Source organism: Sinohyriopsis cumingii, chromosome 1 (assembly GCF_028554795.1).
Source record: "Sinohyriopsis cumingii isolate HCF-2022 chromosome 1, ASM2855479v2, whole genome shotgun sequence".
Classification (NCBI taxonomy): domain Eukaryota; kingdom Metazoa; phylum Mollusca; class Bivalvia; order Unionida; family Unionidae; genus Sinohyriopsis; species Sinohyriopsis cumingii.
This window is the reverse complement of record NC_142961.1, coordinates 48,848,596-48,867,064: the sequence shown is the minus strand read 5'-3', so window position 1 is coordinate 48,867,064 and position 18,469 is coordinate 48,848,596. Positions and strand designations below refer to the sequence as shown.

Genomic DNA, 18,469 nt, shown 5'->3' with positions numbered 1-18,469 from the left:
CTTCCTCCACCATTAATACTGGCCGCCATACATAGCCTATCGTGTGCTGAACAATGGCGTTAAACCCCACAACAACAACAACAACCATTTGATTAGCGCGAAGTTTGTTCATCATAGATTATTTTGAATTTTATATTTTATTCTACTTTTCTTCACGATCATGCGTGATAACTTTCTTTCTTTGAAATTCTCTCTGTCGATTGGTATGACATGACAATGAGTCACTAATTGTGCAACATTATTTTTACAACTTGCAGGTCAGTGTAAACTACGTAGTTTGATAAATTTCCTTGTTATGTTTTGTATCTATTAATACGTATTTATTAGGCAAACGAAATGCGAGTAGGGTCTACCCAGATCTGGCACAGCAGAGTTTACAATGTGTTCCCGAAATGAAATGCAGAGTGATTAATTTAGACTCTGATCTGCCGGTGCATAGTGTGACACCACATCTGGGTATATTCTGTTTGCTGTTGTGTGCACGATATGCACACGAAATCATGGGAAGAATGAATAGAATAGTGCAGAGCATAATGCAGTGGTTGATCTGGGTTAATACTGTTGCCAACCGTGTGCACGATGCATACCAACTAACATATCAGCTCTCCCTAACCTATACTTTATCGTGCTGTATGTGTGCCTGACAAAATGTATTGATTTTAATGTCATAATTATCAAGTCAACATCTTTAATTAGAAGTAGGAGGGTGATTTAGGGGAAAACTTGCTGATAAAGTACTTCAGTTCGTGACATTACATGGAAATCAAATATATTTTGCCAATGAATAAAGTAAATGGCACTCCCAGCTATAAACAAATACTCTCTCTCTCTCTGTTAATATTAAGCTACCTTCAAGTTCTATGTCAGTTTTATTGAATTTTCTGAAAACAAACATGACATTCTATCGACCAGGAAAACCCTCGCATCCAAAAATAGCAACAATTTCTGGAAAAACGGATCACGTGATTTAAAATATGTTATAAAATGTAAACAAAGAATTGACAGCGATCATTTGTAAACTCGTGAAAGACAAACATCACTGCAGACATGATGTACTTCGAGATACCTTAAGATCGCAACTAGACGGTAGACAAGGCGTGTTTGATTTGTAAGTACACGTAATATAATTATTTGTATATTGTGTAACAGCAGTGACAGTGTAAAGTATGTACATGTTAGTCCTATCAAAATAGATTACACAAAAGATTGCAGAAAATATTCTCCATCTCTGTGTGTCTGTTTGTCTGTTTTCCAGTCTCTCATTCACACACTTGTGCGCCGAAGCATATACACGCAAGGACACGCATCAACACAGTACTTAGGTAAGTGAAGGATGTTAGCAGACTTGTTGAAGTCACTTTACTCTACTATGTCAATATCACGGATTTATAAATGCAGTCCGTCAGTTTTCTTGTTGTGAGATCGTCTGTTGGTTTTTTTTTGTTTTTTTTATAACTCTCACGTGATTTGATCATACCACAGATTAAATAAACTTCAGTAATTTAACCAAGCAGTTGATCGATCTATCGATATGTCCATCCCTCATCCCTACTTATTTTTAACGAACCAAGCAAGATTTAATACTACGAAGAGTGTTGTTGTTGTTGTTGTTGTGGGGTTTAACGCCATTTTTCAACACACGATAGGCTATGCATGGCGGCCAGTATTAATGGTGGAGGAAGAACCCCGGGAAACCCCGGAAAGAACCTCCGACCCACGAGAAGCTACTGGCAAGCTTTCTCACATGCCCACATTGGCCGAATCCTTGACTCGAACCCACGCAGACTGAGGTGAGATGGCAGTGATCCGTAACGGAGAGAGCTTTTGACCACTCGGCCACTTCGAAGAGTGTTTAACCAGCCAGTGCTTACTAACATCTTTTGTAATATATATATATATATATATATATATATATATATATATATATATATATATATATATATATATATATTCTCTCAGGAGCCCGTAGTGACTCAGAGGTTAGCATGTCGGACTCAGAGGAGTGCAGGTTCGAATACTACCATTGGACTAACCTGGTTCAGCTACCGTGGTGTGTCCTTGGACAAGACACATTTCTCCAGTTGCCTCGGCACTAAATAACCTGTTTGTGTCGTTGTGCTGCACATCACCAAATCAAACCAAACCTTATGCTGTCACAAACGAACATGTAAATATACGTCTTTAGGTAGGGTAATGAAATCTGGCTATGGTATAAAGACAGATAAAGCTTAAGGTCTGTACATGGTCTGAAGAAAGGCCGATAACCTTTCAAGGTTAAGCTAATGGTCCCGACCAACACAGAAACAACGTAAGTTCCATTATCTGCAACCTATGACTTCTTATCTTTCAGTAACAATAATAATGTTGTTGCTGCTCCTGTTTATGCTGATGTCTTTCCTGTTGTTACTAGAGTGTTATTTTTGTGAGACTCTGACCCTCACCCCAACAAGAAAAGTCTGCCTATACACTATGCAGACGTAGATATAAAATGCAAGTTTGACTCAAATTCCCCACTGTTTTGTATTGTTGTCACGCCCAAGAGGCAATGGAATGGTATCAATGGGGTTTTTGTGGCTAGCAGGCAACATTTTTCAAGCCTGAGAATTCAGTAGGAACACTGAAAACAACGCAATCAAAATTATACAATATCACTTTATATTTTCTTTCTTCAATTTATTTTTCGAGAATTTTACCGAGAAGTTTAATTTTATGACATGAAGGTATTAGTTGTGGTTAATTGATTAGTAAAAGGTCGGACAAGCATTCGTATAAGCTATCAGTGAGGTACACTGGGGAGAAAGAAAGAAAGAAGAAAGAAAGAGAGCAAAATTAAACAAGAAAGAGAGAGAATACAGAAAACAAAGTAAGAAAAAACAACAGATGGCAAAAGGCCAGTGGTTTTTAGATCCTGGAATTCGAAAGTAGAAGTGTTGAATAAAAAATTGATATCATAAACATCATATTCTCATTGACACGTTTTATCAATAACAAGGCCATTAATTTAATTTAATCTTAATTTAGAAAAAATGAGAATTTAAAATAAGATATAAAAACTATTTTTAAACAATCGAAATTATTTTGTAGACTATTGTACCCGACTGGCCGTTAGTGAGTAATGTTTCTAAATATAGAACATTATGAAACCCCCACAAAGCGAAGAATTCAACATTTTTTATTTCAGATTATAGTAACGCTTGCCGGACACGATTTTATCATTTATTGCTTGAGATGACGCACTTGTACAAAAGCTTATCGTACTTGAAAATGTATTATAAATTAGTCTGCATGGATTCGTAGGTCTAGTATGTAAACAGTCAAACGAAGACAATCATCGTCACCAGCACATACTACTAATCTTATAACAAGAACAACAACTGCTGTTATAACAGAATGGTAGCCACTGTGTCTTTTCGCTTAGTGCCAGATGATAAATAATACTTAGCAGCAAACATAATATACACATGTGCACTGTTGTTTATTTTAATTCTTTTTGGGAGAGAGAGAGAGATAGGGAAAGTGTTATAACAATAAATTAAAAAGGTCAAGACAACCGTCATTATGTGTTTACAAAGTTAATGGGAGGGCGAGCGGAGAAAAAAACGGGGGGGGGGGGGGCGGCGTCTGTTTTAATGTAATGCTACTTTCGATTTCCATGCAAACGAAACTCAGTCGATCGACCTGGAATGCCCCAGATTCTAAAAATAAAACCATCCACATGCAATCTGCTGACGTAACACACATCTGCTGTAAGGTACGTCAGAAGAACTGACAGCAATTATTCATAAGCTGGTGAGAAACAGAGACCACCAAACACCTGGAATACCTCGAGAGATCATACGGTTTATTGCATGAAGTCAACAATCAACGTTTAAGATTTGTTTGTAAACGTGAGATCTTTAAAAATATACCTGGAGTAGTGACAGTAACAGTACGTCCATGGTAGTGTCCTGTCGTGTACCTGCAGGCTTTAGCGAGGAGATAAGAAAGTGTAGAATTCGTAATATTGCAGATTTGTAATTTTTAAAAATCCATTTATTTTCTTGTTTCTGCCCGTCATCCTGCTTTTCTCTTCATCTCCCACTTTATATCTATCTTATACTAAAACCAGTGTAAATAATCAACTGCTCCCCTGAGACATTAATTTATCAGTAAATAATTTTTTCTCATTATTTGAGAAAAAATAACAAATCAATAAAGTGATCGATCATTTCATCCATCCTCTCTCCCTCCATCAGTCAAATTAATCAATGAATTAGATCATCACTAATTGTTTCTTAGGTGATGGAAATTGTAATTTGATTGCGTATGTTCAAGTCATTATGCTTTCCATATTGACTTATCATAATCTTTAAGTAAAACGCAGATATTTTAAAGTTTTTGTTGTAATAGTTACTGACAGATACTTCCTAGTGGATGTCTTTTACGATATGTTGCTGTCGTAGGGTTTAATGCCGTTTTTCAGCACAGGATAGGCTATACGTGGCGGCCAGTATCAGTGGTGGAGGAAGAAACCGGGGAAAACCCCAGAAAGAACCACCGACCCACAAGAAGCTACTGTCAAGCTTTCTCACATACCCACATTGGCCGAACCTGAGACTCAAACCCACGTTGACAGTGTTGAGATGGCAGTGATCCCTAACGGTGGGCGCTTTAGACCACTACGATATGTGTGTACCATTGGTCACTGTTTAGGTACGGTGTATTTCATACCCGTCTTATGTGACGGCATTGTTTCCGCTTTGCTTCATAAAAAACAAGGAGCTAAACTTCATACAAGTGTACTGAGAAAATAGCAGTCGTGCTTGAAACTTGATCTATAAATATGGCATCATGAATATGTCATCAGGTAACAGGGCCGACTTGATGAGGTGATGATGAACGCTTCAGTACTATTATCTGCGCCTCAGTTGGAAATTCACAATAACTGTGCATTGTACGACTCAAAGTTCGGGTCATTCAATGTATAACTAAAATAAACAGAGTGATATTGTTCACAGCCACAAGATATAAATGTGAAGATAAAATCGCAATCAGAATTAAATTAAGTTCGGACTTAGTTTCAGATGATGCATATTTAGCTTAATAGGTAAGCAGAAAGGGGGATCTGGGAAATAAAAACATAATTGTTATATATGTTTCATTGTTTTTACTATCATTAATGGCTTCCAATGAATGCTGCATGCTGGTCTAATTCTGGTTGAATATGGAATATTTCGTCCTCGTATACTAAAGCAAAAATCACAACACATAGTTATTGACGCTATTTCGTTTAAACAATGTGAAATCCTGTTCACGGTGAAAACAAAAACCGGTTGAAATCGTGTACCTGCTAGAACTTGAAAAAAGTCGTGTTTGTTCAGCAAAGTTTGAAAACATTCGTATACAAGATAGTTCGTCATTATCTTACTTTCGAAATAACATTTTAAATCATTAAAGGACAAAGACGCCAGTTCTAATGAATATTTGACCGAAAACGAGGGGCAACTAATCACCTAACCTTTTATCCTCAATATCCTTTTAATACAATCAAAAACTGGTTATTCCACAAATTCCGTTTTTTTTTCTTCTTGCAGAAAGACACATCCAGTATTTGCCATCAGAAGAGAAGGGTGCCACAAGGGCAGCAGATCCACTTTTCTTGATAGGACCGTAGTGTCAATCATTAGAATACAGATTGTTTTGCACTAAACTGCAAGCTTTGTTAATAATGAAAGCTGAATTTATTTCAACCAGACATTACAATACTTGGTACAGATAAACTGCTTTAAAGCGTGATATAAATCTTAGTTAAAATCTACAAAATGGATCATCCGGAGGAAACACAAGCTGAAAAGCCGAAAAACTATAAAACAGAACTACAAGAATCTCAGAGAAGGGGGAATAAGTCTGATATTGATAGCTCTGTATTCGAAGATCATATGGAATTGGTTTGTGGGAACTCATTGTCATCTTGCAACAATACATTGTTTGACTTAGTTTCTCCTATTTTATCACCACCGTCTAACCTGTATAACAACCAGGACTTGCAGTCTGCTGCGAATAGGTTAGATTGTAGTATTTTCAAAGACCAGTTCCCAGTTGATGATTACAGAGATTCGGGCGAAAATCGAGAGAAAGATAAAGAAATACGGGCAGATGAGGTTGTTCCTCATTCGACCATTAGCCATGAAGAAGGTAATCATGTGACAAAGGATGGTTGTGCTGATTATAGCAATGCTATTGTTACATGCGAATTTCGGAAGCAAACAAACGAATTACATGCAGACGGTGTTCCTCCACTGAGCCCTATGCATGAAATGAATGACCAGATGACGAGGGCTGATGATGCGGATTCCAGAAACACTAATGGTGCATTCGAAGGTCAGGAACAACCAATGGAAGACCCAGATTTCTCAATATTAAGGAATCAAGAAACAAATGTTGGAGATGAAGTGACAGCATTTGGTCAGGACACTGTATTGCCAGCAATGGCACATTCCGAGGACAACCAGTCTGAAGAGGTTGTTGATGCTTTTTCATTAATACCGATTAGCGACAACGAGAACCTAGCCTTTTCGTTAGCAGTTCAGAGGATTTTGATGCAGGCAGTTGTCCCTGAATTAGACCAGGTAGATGCAGCTTGGTTTTGAAGTCAGTGGCCGTTTTATCATTTGGCACTATCTTTATGTGAGACAATATGACTTCGTATATTTCAATAATAATACTAATAATGCTATTGTTGCTGCTGTTGTTGTTTATTTAAAACTGAACATTAAAAATGCAGACAATAAACTAATAAATAATCGCAGTTAGTTACTTAAATGAATGAGCAGTTTTTCATTCACTTGTAGAATTCCTTCTCTAATTTTGATCAAATTTCGCATTTTTGTAAGCATGTTCATCTTTATCTGGTAAATAACCAAGGAATCTAATTTTCTTTCAGACGGTAACGAGCGGCCCTAAACAAATCCTGTTGCTTTTAGAGCAAGCGAAACAGGCCATTTCCAAACAAGAGTTTGGTCTTGCTGATAACATTCTCAACAAAGCGTACCAAAATTTAGTAATCATGGCAAATAGACTAGAGGATCGGTTTGTGGCCAATGGCTACAAAACATGCTGTGATCTTTTTCTTAAGGTAAATCGACTGTTCTTGCTATTGATTTTAACAAATATTACTATATATTTGGAACAAGTTAGTATCAATGAAATATGTGTGCAAGTTTGAAAACTGTATTGCGTATTGAAGACCAGCTGACCCTAGGAATTGAAGTTGGAATATTCCAAAAGGATTTTATCCAAAGTATTGCTCAGATATAAAAGTTGCTGAATTCCCCACAAGTTATCATATGTATGTTTGTTACTGCTGAAGTTCAATACAGTATCATAGTTTTATCCCAAAACTTTTTTTACACTTTAAAACACTCAGTGAAGAAATCAAAACCTTTGTTCGAAATCAGCATTCTGGAAAGTTAACTTTCTTCTCTTGCAAGGGTGCTATTTTGGTCAAGAAATTACTGAATACTTAATTATGTGCCTTGCTTTTGGACAATTCATATGTTCGGAAACACAAATTCAGCGTTAATTTGTGAGAATTTGTATCGGCAAAAAATTTGTTTGGTACGATGTCAGTTTACAAATTTCTTTTCAAAGATAATATTGGTTTGTAAATGAAGAGATAAATGTCACATTATCTTGTGACTCTAAAATCATTTAAAAGGTAGATTAACCGCATCTTTACCAATCTTACTAGGGCTTTTGTTTGTTCGCTATAGGATTAGTTGTAACTGAAAACATATATGCAATCAGTATATATTAGTAATTTCTTTACTATTCAGACTGGCAAAATAAATCTGGCAATACGAAGCTTCTACAGAGGTGAGTCTTCCTTTGCGACTAATATTGACTTATTCTTTATGAAAACTGAATAAATATTGCGCCAAAAAATTAACAAAACGTTAAATTATATTTATCGCCAAATTAGATGTGGAATTTCACATAGCTGTATTAAAATTATACATTGTTTATACATACACTAAGAGCAAAACAAATTGTTCCCTTTCAATTATTTTAAATCATCTAATTTTCGGTTGATCTGAAGAGTATTGGAACGTTCATGCAAAATTGCAAAACTACTAATCATGTGCCTGTTGAGATACTTATCTAGTTAATTCTGTTGAAAAATGGAAGTGATTGCTATTATAGAGGAAATTTAATAAAAAGTTTTGAAATCCGTTGGTAAACATATTCTTGGTCGCTTTTTGATGATGTGACAGTTGTAGGAATCACCCATGAACGATTGGTGTCTTATTTCTAGATAATCTGCTTTTTATTCGCTCAAATCTTTACCTTGGGCCATATCCGGTTATTTAAATATAAATCTACATCGATGCTGTTACAAATGAATTATAATTAGAAATATATGTAGGCTAATGTTCTGTCAAAGCGGCAGTAGTGTCCATTCCGAAACGTTCTTCCATAATTTGAGATAGTCGCTTTGTTCACATGTTGTTTTGTTCGCAGCAATAGATTTTATCTGATGATTCAGCAGAAGTGAGGGGTAATACTGCATTCGTGATTCATGGGATCTAAAGAATGACTGTGTGATGTATATCCACCAGACTTTTCATGATTTCCCATATCAGAGGATTTTTTTGTCCCTGGTTTTAAAGAATGAAGCTTTTTCAGTTACACAATGATGATAACTATGGCGTAATATTTTCCTTCATTAATGTTTGGAAGCATCACAAAAATAAAACAATAAGTATCAGTTTGAAAGGTTTGAGATATAGTGTGAAGCAAAGGTCACCATATTGTATTAAAGTTCATGACTGTGAGAACCGAAATATAAACTTGTAACAAATTGTTTGTGTAAATTATTGTGGGTACGAACTACGTTTAATAACTATCGAAGATACCGCAAAGGTTTTAGATTGAATCATTTCCTGAAGTTTGCTGTCGTCATTTGCATACGTGTATCTCACGCACAAATTTAATTTATATTAAGGATTCAATTAATATAGTACTGTTTTGGATATATATCTATTTTTAATAGTAATATTTGTTCCTGGCGATTTAAAAATCGTTTTAGCTGATGAAAATGTTTCCACACTATCTTCATATACTTATTTGGATTTAAAAAGTGATATCCGCATACATGCAACTAAAAAAGTCGTATACAATATCTCTATTAATTATTCATAACTAGTATGTAAATGTAATCACAAAGTATGAAAGGTGTAATATCTTTAAGTATAATCACATTTCCGTCCACCAACCAATACATCGAGAATGACTTGCCATTGATGCGTGTTTTTTTTAAAATACTCTTTGCTAAATATGTATAATCTGAAAATATCATTAAGTATGTCTGCATTAAACATCCGATTTATAAGGTATATAAGATCCTTTAAATTAAGTCAAACATGTCTACTACAAACGGAACAGAACGATGTGCTAATTTTGATATATTGTTAGAAACATCAAAATTTCAAGAGTATTGGAATGTTCATGTAAAATTGCAAAACGATGGGCTAATTTTGATATATTTTTAGAAATTCTCTTATATAAAACTTCGGTTAGAGCGTCCGCCTCGGATGCGGGAGGTCGTGGGTTCGATCCCCGGCCGAATCATACCAAAGACTTACAAAAATGGTACTTAGCGCTGCCTCACTTGGCGCTCAGCATTAATAGGTTAGTGTTAGGACTGGTCGGCCTGGTGTCAGGATAATGTGACTGGGTGGGACATGATGCTACATGTCTGCATCATGATGCCCCAGTGCTAGACGTTACTATAAACTGTCACACTGCAGACATCGTAACGATATGACTGAAAAAGTGTTAAAGCTACGTAAAAAATCCAAATCACACACACATATAAAATTTCAAATATAATCTTTCTCTACGTTATAATTATTGAAATACACAGTAACGAGAAAGAATAGAAAACATTCCTTTCATTACAATGAAAGACCTTCCAAAGATTTGATGAAATCATTAATTTTTTCCAGGTATAAAATATTACACCCGTTGGAATCCATTTGTCCAGGTGAAAAAGGTTGAACATTTATGGACGGTGTTCTTCCAGATTATGGATAGGTTCCATTGTTTGGTATGTTAAAAATATCCGATTTCCACTTCCTTTTCGTTATATTCTATATTTCACTGCAGTGCAATTGTTAGAAGTATTTGATATGGTAATTTCATATCTGAGGTGAAATGGAAGCTGAGGAATCTTACTGGGCTAAAAATAACATCACTTGTTACCTAATAGTGAAAATCTATGTTAATTATTTGGGGTGATCCATCTGATCTTTCTGAAACGCAGATGTGCTGAGAAAATCTAGGCTAAATGATACAGTTATAACTGACTTCATTCTCTAAATTAGAATCTACTATTTCGTCCAGTAACTGAAGATCTATGTTAGAAGTTGACCATATATGTTTTGTTATTCTCATTTCAAAGCGTGATATAAAATTATGGATTTTAATTTGTGTAAAGAAAGAGTTTATAATTTATAGAGTATGTGATCTAATCGCGTTTTCAAAGAAACTAAAAGGCATTTACGTTTGCTTATCTGCGTCTAAAAGCACATTTTTGCACAATTTGATGTTTCAAATGTGGGCTTCAGTGGTTCGCATCGTATAAATCCTTTGCAACATCTACACTGTTCTTCACTATACTTAGCATAGATACTTGTTTGAATTTGCTTTTCTGTTTAATCTTTGTATCATTTTATCATATATTAGTGCTGGTTTAAAGTACGTTTATCTTGGTAGAGATCAGAAACTTAATGTTCCAAACATGTAATTTTAATTAACTGTTTATACAAACCATTTTAAGTTATGTGAGCATTTTTCTGATCTAAAAATATTATCATTCCAATCAATCTTATGACAGCATCAGATACTTAAGAGTTATGCTACCAACTTCTTTACCTTAAACCAATACGACCTTCTCAAGGAAACATTAGTAGTGAAGCATCCTGCTCTGACATCTTAGGTTCAGTCGTGAATTTATGTCTTCATAACTTTTAGGATGAAGAACTCAGCTCTCTTTTAGAAGAGCTAGATCAAATTTCTGAAGACCTTGAACAAGACGAAAAATGGGATCGATGCTGCTTTGTGTCTAGAAATGTGTACAATTCTTACAAGGTAGCTGAACGTCGTAACCTTTGGAATGAAAATTATATTCGAGAGTGCAAGAAAAAGACCGTTCTGCGGATGGCTAGATGTACATATCAAAAGGTAGGACAAACTTCTCATTTACAAATAAACTACCTTACAAAGCAAAGCAAGATAATTTCCATTTCACCGTGCAACGAGATTGTGCATACAAAAGCAGACAAGATATTTAAATATGACAAAAATTTCACACGCTTCGATTGTTTGTACTTCGACAAATGAATTTACTTTGCTAAACTTGACACCTATTTCACTCTGTCATTTTCAAGTTATATTGGCTAAGTTTCTAAGTCACTTTTATTGCATTCATACAGACACCTGATATTATATAAAATCTGTTTATGCACTACATTTTCATGTGTAACTTCCATTCTTAATATTTTATTTACGTTTACTTGTGTCTCATTGATTTGTAGCATTAGGGGGCTTTGAAAGATTTAACAGACAGTTATACACAGGAATCAATATAAGCCCATCTTCCTGGTAATATTATTTGACTTAAGAAATTCCAAGATTATTTGGCCACTGACATTGTTATACTTTAAAAAATAATCAATGTTCTTTACTCATTTCAGAAACATTTTCCTGCCGTTAATCAAAATTGTCAGTACGGTATGTATACAATGCATACAGAAAGTAAATTTCCGTTGGGACATAGTTTATACAAGTGTTTTGATATTGCAATAGAAACAATACTATATATATGAATGACAGTTGACTTTGAGACGTATATTTTTCTTGTAAAATGTCTGCCAAATTAATAATAATTGGTAATTTTAAATCAAATTCTGTGTTCCCCTTAAACTATCACGTAACAATTCTGCAGTAGTGTAGGCTCGTGGCAATACAGCTATTTTGAAATTTCCAGAAACACATAGGGAAGGTCAGCATATTAAAATACGGTGACAGGTATCGTAATGAGTATGAATCATATATACTTAAATGTAATGTTAATCAGCAATTTTGAAAACAAAATTTATGTTACTTATTTTAATATTTAACAATACATAATTTTGCAATGTTCACAGTATACTCAAACTTTTATTTATGGAAAACGGCACTTTTTTGAAAATCACGTATTCTACGATATATCTTATTTCAGTCTTGGAAAAACTTTGCAATTATGACTGCACGGAAGCTATGATGCTCTGGGCTCTATCCTTGAGGGAGACAAAAAACTATGATCTTGCACAAGAAAAAGCTGAGAGAGCGTTAATAAGCTGTGCGGTGAGGATTTATTTTTTTCTTTTTTTTTAATTATGTTAACTACACAAATGTTTACATATCATTTTGTTTTTGCCATCAATAGCATCAAACAAGATATTTACACGCAATATTGTTTGGGTGTTTTTGGTTCTGCTACTCAGGCAGCTTTGTCTTCATCGGTTGCATTCTTTTCATTCGAAAAAGTCAGGACTGCCTGCAAGAAGCATTCGAAATACAGACGAATCTATTTACATTTTTGGGAGTCATTTCATTATAGTTATCAATGTGCCGAATATATGATAACTGCTAATTTTTCTAAAAAAAAACATCTCATCACTTAGATTTGTGATAAATATATTTTATTAAGTAAAGTTACAAAAGAATCTTTCATGCTATTTGTTTTCGTTACTCCTCCAAATCATCACATTCATGAGTTTCTTTCTCAGCGGAAATATTTTAAAAAATCTAAATGAGTTTAATGTCGCTGACCCTCGCGATTAAACTGTTTGACAGATCGATTTAAAGTGCTAGACTAACATGGTGGTATCAACATTGAATAATCAAAGATGCTATGAATATTTTAAAGCATACATGCAAGGAAGGAATGACGCATTTCATGTCCAAGCCAGGGTGTAGTGCTTTGCTAACTGAGTGTAGGACTAAACCCAAACTAATTTTAATAAATAATCTTCTTTATAATAATAAAAAATGAAATATAAATTCCCTTTTTAGTCCGAGGAAGAAAGACAGGCCATTCAAACGTTCTTAGAAAGCATAAAAGAAAGTCGTGAGCAAAGGCAGTCCGAGGACAATGAATCTGCGTGGTTACAGGGAACCAATGCTGGAAAAGACGCAGAGGTAAAACAAAAAAATCACCAGACTCTACTGGTGCTCAAACGATACTTTCCTAAAACATTTTATAGACTAATGTATTTTCACATAGTGGTTTTACACAAAATTAAAATATGGAAGCAAAATACCTGCCAACTCATATTTCAGTTATGTTCTATTTTGAAGCAGTTTGAAGGACATCGTAACAGTATGTCGAACAAGTATCAAATCAAGGCAAAAATTTAACTTCCACTACTAGTGAACATTTATTGCTCATATATTTTATTAGATTTTTTTCGACGACATTAAACCGTGAATACTAACATTAGATCTAAATTGCTCATTTTTTTCTTACCCATTACTAATGTAGCAGTGAAGAAACATATAGGAAAACAGAACATTGGTTGGATCTACTTTGTTAGCCTTGTTTAATTGGCTTCAGAGAAGATGAATGGTCGTTTAAGGTTACGCATATCTTTCTTTCTAATTTGTAGGAAAGAAAAAGAGCAGAAGAAGCAAGAACCAGACAAGTGAAACATGCCAAGAGACGCAGACGTGTGTATATTATTACAATAATAACAATACACACATGTAAATTCCTGCTGTGTCTAGAGACATAACGGATGCTTGCGTCGCGAATATTTTCGATATATATATATATATATATATATATATATATATATATATATATATATATATATATATATATATGTGTGTGTGTGTGTGTGTATATATGTATATATATATATATATCTGTTAATTATTGTACAAAACACAAATAAAAAAATAAATAGCAAAGAAACAAGCAAACACAATTAAAGAAAAGCAACAACAATACATGATTGTAGCAGCTGAAAAGTTCACACTTACTTCTTAAAGGGGCATAAACTGTTAACACAAAGTGGAACAACAAATCCCAAAGGTGCCATTTTAGATAGACAAAATTAAATTTTAAAATTTAACATAGAAATTGTTTCAAAAGACACGTATAAGATGTACTTCAAACAAGATTAACACTTACCATTCTAACAACATGTCGATATCATTTCATTTCCTTGTTTCACAGCTGGACGGAAGGTTTGTCCAACACACAGTGAAACCCATGATCATGAAACGCCAGGGTCACCCACCAAAGAAGGAAATAGTTCATCAGTCTCTGATTTAATAGAAACAGAGGATACCACTGCGGAAACAAGTTCAGATTATAATAAAAATCATATCGAAGCAATCAATGGGATATTTAGCACCAGTGCGAAAGATCACAGAAACGGATTAAATAATTCTGTTTCGTCTGAACAAAATATGCCTATCAAGTTAGGAAAGAAAAGACGGAAAAGAAGGAATAGGAACTTGTCTGGGACAAGTTCCAGAAGTGTAGGAACTGGTGCTACTACCGCTGGCAACCTAATATCTAGACAAAGATCAATGTCTTTAAATACTGAAAACCATGAACCTATTGAATGGTCTGAAAGTGAGGATGAAAATTTAAGTTTTGGTAGTTCTGACAGTATTTATTCAGGTACGGATGTGCCAAGGGAAAAGCCACATACTGAAGAGCAGAAGGAAATGAATGCTATGGAGGTATCCTATTTTGAAACAAGCCGGATGTTTTTCGATGAACAAACAGAAAGTTGTGATGAAGATGCAATAAATATGACGAAAATGCTTCAGGAGGGACTCAAACTTAACGAAGAATTTTTGACAAAGATTAACAAGTCACCTAGGTCGCCATTTTATGAAGAGGAACTTTCAGATCAGGAGCTTAGCAGGAGAAGTAGAGAGCAGCCTAGTCGATACAAGGACTGCATTTTTCAGATAGAGTCCTCACACTTGGCTTACTGCATACCCATACACCAAAGTGATAACATCCGAAAAATTGAGATATCAGGGAGATCAAAGGCAGGCCAGGCTTTCAGCGATGACAGGGTGTGTGTCGAAATTCTAGATAGAGGCGACCCAAGAACAGAAGAAGGGAAGGCTTTTGGCAAGGTTGTCAAAATCTTGAGAAGAAATCGAAAGGAAAACATTAAACATCCAGTATATGCGTGCACAATTGACGATTTGGAAAGCCACTTGATGAAACCGATTTGTAAAACTGTTCCGAAAATCCATATTCTAAATATAAACATTCTAAACAAGTGTCCAAGGCTGAAAAGGTATAGGGTTGAATTATACAAATATAACCCTGCCACTGAAGAGCTAGAGTTTGAAGAATGGTTTGACGTTCCACCTGAGGAGCGAAACAGTTATGTGTTTCTCGTGGTCTATATCGGATGGACCAAGCGTCACATATATCCAAGAGGAGCTGTAGTAAAGATACTACCATGCGCTAAAGATCTGAAATGTGGAATCGGGTTATTGAACATTCAGTACGAAGTACCTGGTCATTATCTTTCCCAAACGGTGAAACGCGTCGAAAGCGTTATGAGCAGAAACGAAAATTGTGAGCCAACAGAAGCATTGAAGATAGGTCGAAGCGACTTAACAACTTTAAGAACATTCACAATCGATCCTCAGGGATCCAAGGATTTAGATGATGCCCTCAGTGTAGAACGGGTGGAAAGTGGTTATCGTGTGGGGGTTCACATTGCAGACGTAACAGCCTATGTTCATAAAGGGGATCCAGTAGATATGGAGGCGCAGCAACGCACAACAACATTTTACCCGGGAGTGAGTCGTCCACATCACATGATGCCAGAACCATTCAGCGAGAATCTTTGCAGTCTCTTGCCCGGAAAATGCAGGCTATCCATTTCCCTATTCTTTAACATTAACAAAGAAGCTAAGGTGGTAGGAACGCCAAAGTTACAGAAGTCTATTATTAAATCGTCACGAAGGTTCACATATAGAGAAGTTCAGGACATCATCAATGGCGACAAGAAAGATTCAGATCAGGACATTGAGCAGGATATAAATATTCTCTTTAGGTTGGCAACAGTCATGAGGAAAAGAAGACTGGGAAATTCCATGTATGCATTGAGCATGGAATTAGACGAGGAAACCGATGACGATTCATTGCCCAGAAATATCGAGGCCCATTATCTCGTGGAAGAATTCATGGTTCTTTCGAATAAAACAGTTGCTGAAATCTTGATAAAAAAATTTCCAAATCTTGTGCCGCTCCGATGTCAGGACCTGCCTCCAGATGGGGAGCTACAAAGCTGGTTGAAGAGACAGGCAGAAATTGTGGATTTGCTACTTAGCCTTCAAAACAGACGTGTTTCAAATTTCAAAACACCTTCCTTAGATTCAACACACAACAATCAATCACAGCGTCTAATTGCTGTGCAGCAGAACATTTTTCAGGTTTTAAGTAGTATACCAAGTTCAGATGCCTTAAAATATATGAAAACAGATGAACTTCATCCTTTACAATGCCTAGCACTTCAGGAATGGTATCAAATTCAAGAATGTGCCGAGTACAGATGCTCAGGCGTCTTGCAGAACAAGTCCACGGAAGGGAGACATTTTAGCTTAGAAATGAATCTCTACACACACTTTACTTCTCCGATTCGAAGATATGTTGATCAGATGGTCCACAGGTTAATTCACCGTTCCATTGATGGTAAGACAGAAGTTTACACACAAAAAGAAGTAGAGGAATTGTGTGTGAGACTAAATACAGTAGCACAGAGGGCGAAAGCATACCAGAAGAATTGTAAATCTTTGGCAATCGCTGAGAAACTAAAAGAAAAACCTTCTATGTTATTTTGCTTCATTGAGGATGTTACAGACAGGAGGGTGACGTTTAGCACACCAGCTTTAAAATTTGTACATCGAAGCTTTCGAGAGCTGCCTTTCAACTTATTAGATATAAGCTCGAAACCAGTTATCAAAAAAGACACCCAAACAGATCGAGACTTCGTGACCGTTGAATGGCAGAAACGTCTTTATGATTTTCATGGTTTCTCTTCAATAGCCAAGAGGCAGAGCTCGAGGATTGACCCGAACCAGCACGTGGTTTACATCCCATACAAGGACTGGGTTCATGCTCTGCTCTCGGCACTAAAAGGAAATGCAGCTGGTATTCTTGAGTCATTCAAGAACATTACACCTGGGCTTTATCGGGTGCCCAGCTCCTGTGAAACAGTTGAAGATGTCAGTACAGAAACACTTGACTCAACAATGTTACAGTCCCATTCCAAATTCAGCACTACTTTTTCGTACGGACAGGTTATTAAAATTCAGATGACAGCAACTGCTCAGAAAGGGATTCTTGTGCCCTCTCCTCAGTTGTATGCCATGACCAGAAATGTGAAGTGTTGCTTGCAACATACAGAAGATCCTGTAAAATACCTCTATCGTTATTCAACAAGACCAACCATGGAAAGATATCAAAACGTCAAGGAATATCTGCACAGTTGGTTGCCACTTGTTTTGATGGAAGCAGCAACAACTGCCATGCGTAATGAGGGAGGATTCGTTATAAACAACCTTCCTGTCCGATTTTCAGGGAGGGAAGGACAATTTCGATTACAAGCTGGATTTTGTTTCGAGCGTAATATTGAAATCAGCGGTAGTGGTGTTTATGGTTTGGCAGAGGAAACGGAGATGGCCGGGAAGAATGAAAGTGATGAAGAAAACACTGCAATATCGCACGATTGGCTTTGCATCAGGCGCACAGAACCTGTACAAAGAGATCCAATGACTCCGAGTTCCATCTGTGTGGTCCATGCAGAGATTATAAAGGTTCGGAAAAAGAAAGAGAGGGATGAAATATCCGTTCACTTTCAAATTCATCCTCAGAGCTCTGTTCCTGAAGACGTAAAAGTGGAAAGATGTGCTGTGGAATTACTTATGAAATCAGATGTAGACAGGTACATTATTTTGACAAATTACATTAGCAAAATTCGTTCAGATATGAGTATAAAATTCTTGTAAAATTTCCAAATCTCATTCTTTCATTAGGAGAAGCGTTTACAACATTTCTTTTATGTTACAACAAACTGAAACACATTATTTCCATGCAGCTTTTGCCATGCGAATAAATGATTACTTACATCGTCAAAGAATCAAGATGTTTTCAATAGATCCAATTTGTTCGGAGATAAGAACAAGATTAACTAATTTATCTTCTAAAATTTCTCGGTAAATTCTTTAAATGTTAGTAACAAAGTGTCAAATGTTCATTTGTAGAAAGTAGATTGGACTCACTACAAATTGACAAATTGTAACACACACACACACACACACACACACACATATATATATATATATATATATATATATATATATATATATATATATATATATATATATATATATACTGAAA

At 35.6% G+C, this 18,469-nt stretch overlaps 1 protein-coding gene across 1 annotated transcript in view; it reads left to right on the top strand.

The window, feature by feature from the left end:
* Positions 1–1,010: 1,010 nt before the first annotated feature.
* Positions 1,011–18,469, top strand: part of LOC149806832 (3'-5' exoribonuclease HELZ2-like) — a 28,807-nt gene continuing 11,348 nt past the window's right edge. Inside the window, exons 1-11 of the mRNA XM_089958247.1 lie at positions 1,011–1,108; positions 5,574–6,608; positions 6,923–7,114; positions 7,815–7,854; positions 9,987–10,087; positions 11,014–11,223; positions 11,736–11,772; positions 12,263–12,387; positions 13,099–13,224; positions 13,692–13,752; positions 14,264–18,014. Of these exons, the coding sequence (XP_089814373.1) occupies positions 5,802–6,608; positions 6,923–7,114; positions 7,815–7,854; positions 9,987–10,087; positions 11,014–11,223; positions 11,736–11,772; positions 12,263–12,387; positions 13,099–13,224; positions 13,692–13,752; positions 14,264–18,014 (5,450 nt within the window). The 5' untranslated portion in view covers positions 1,011–1,108; positions 5,574–5,801. The remainder of the gene's footprint in view (positions 1,109–5,573; positions 6,609–6,922; positions 7,115–7,814; positions 7,855–9,986; positions 10,088–11,013; positions 11,224–11,735; positions 11,773–12,262; positions 12,388–13,098; positions 13,225–13,691; positions 13,753–14,263; positions 18,015–18,469) is intronic.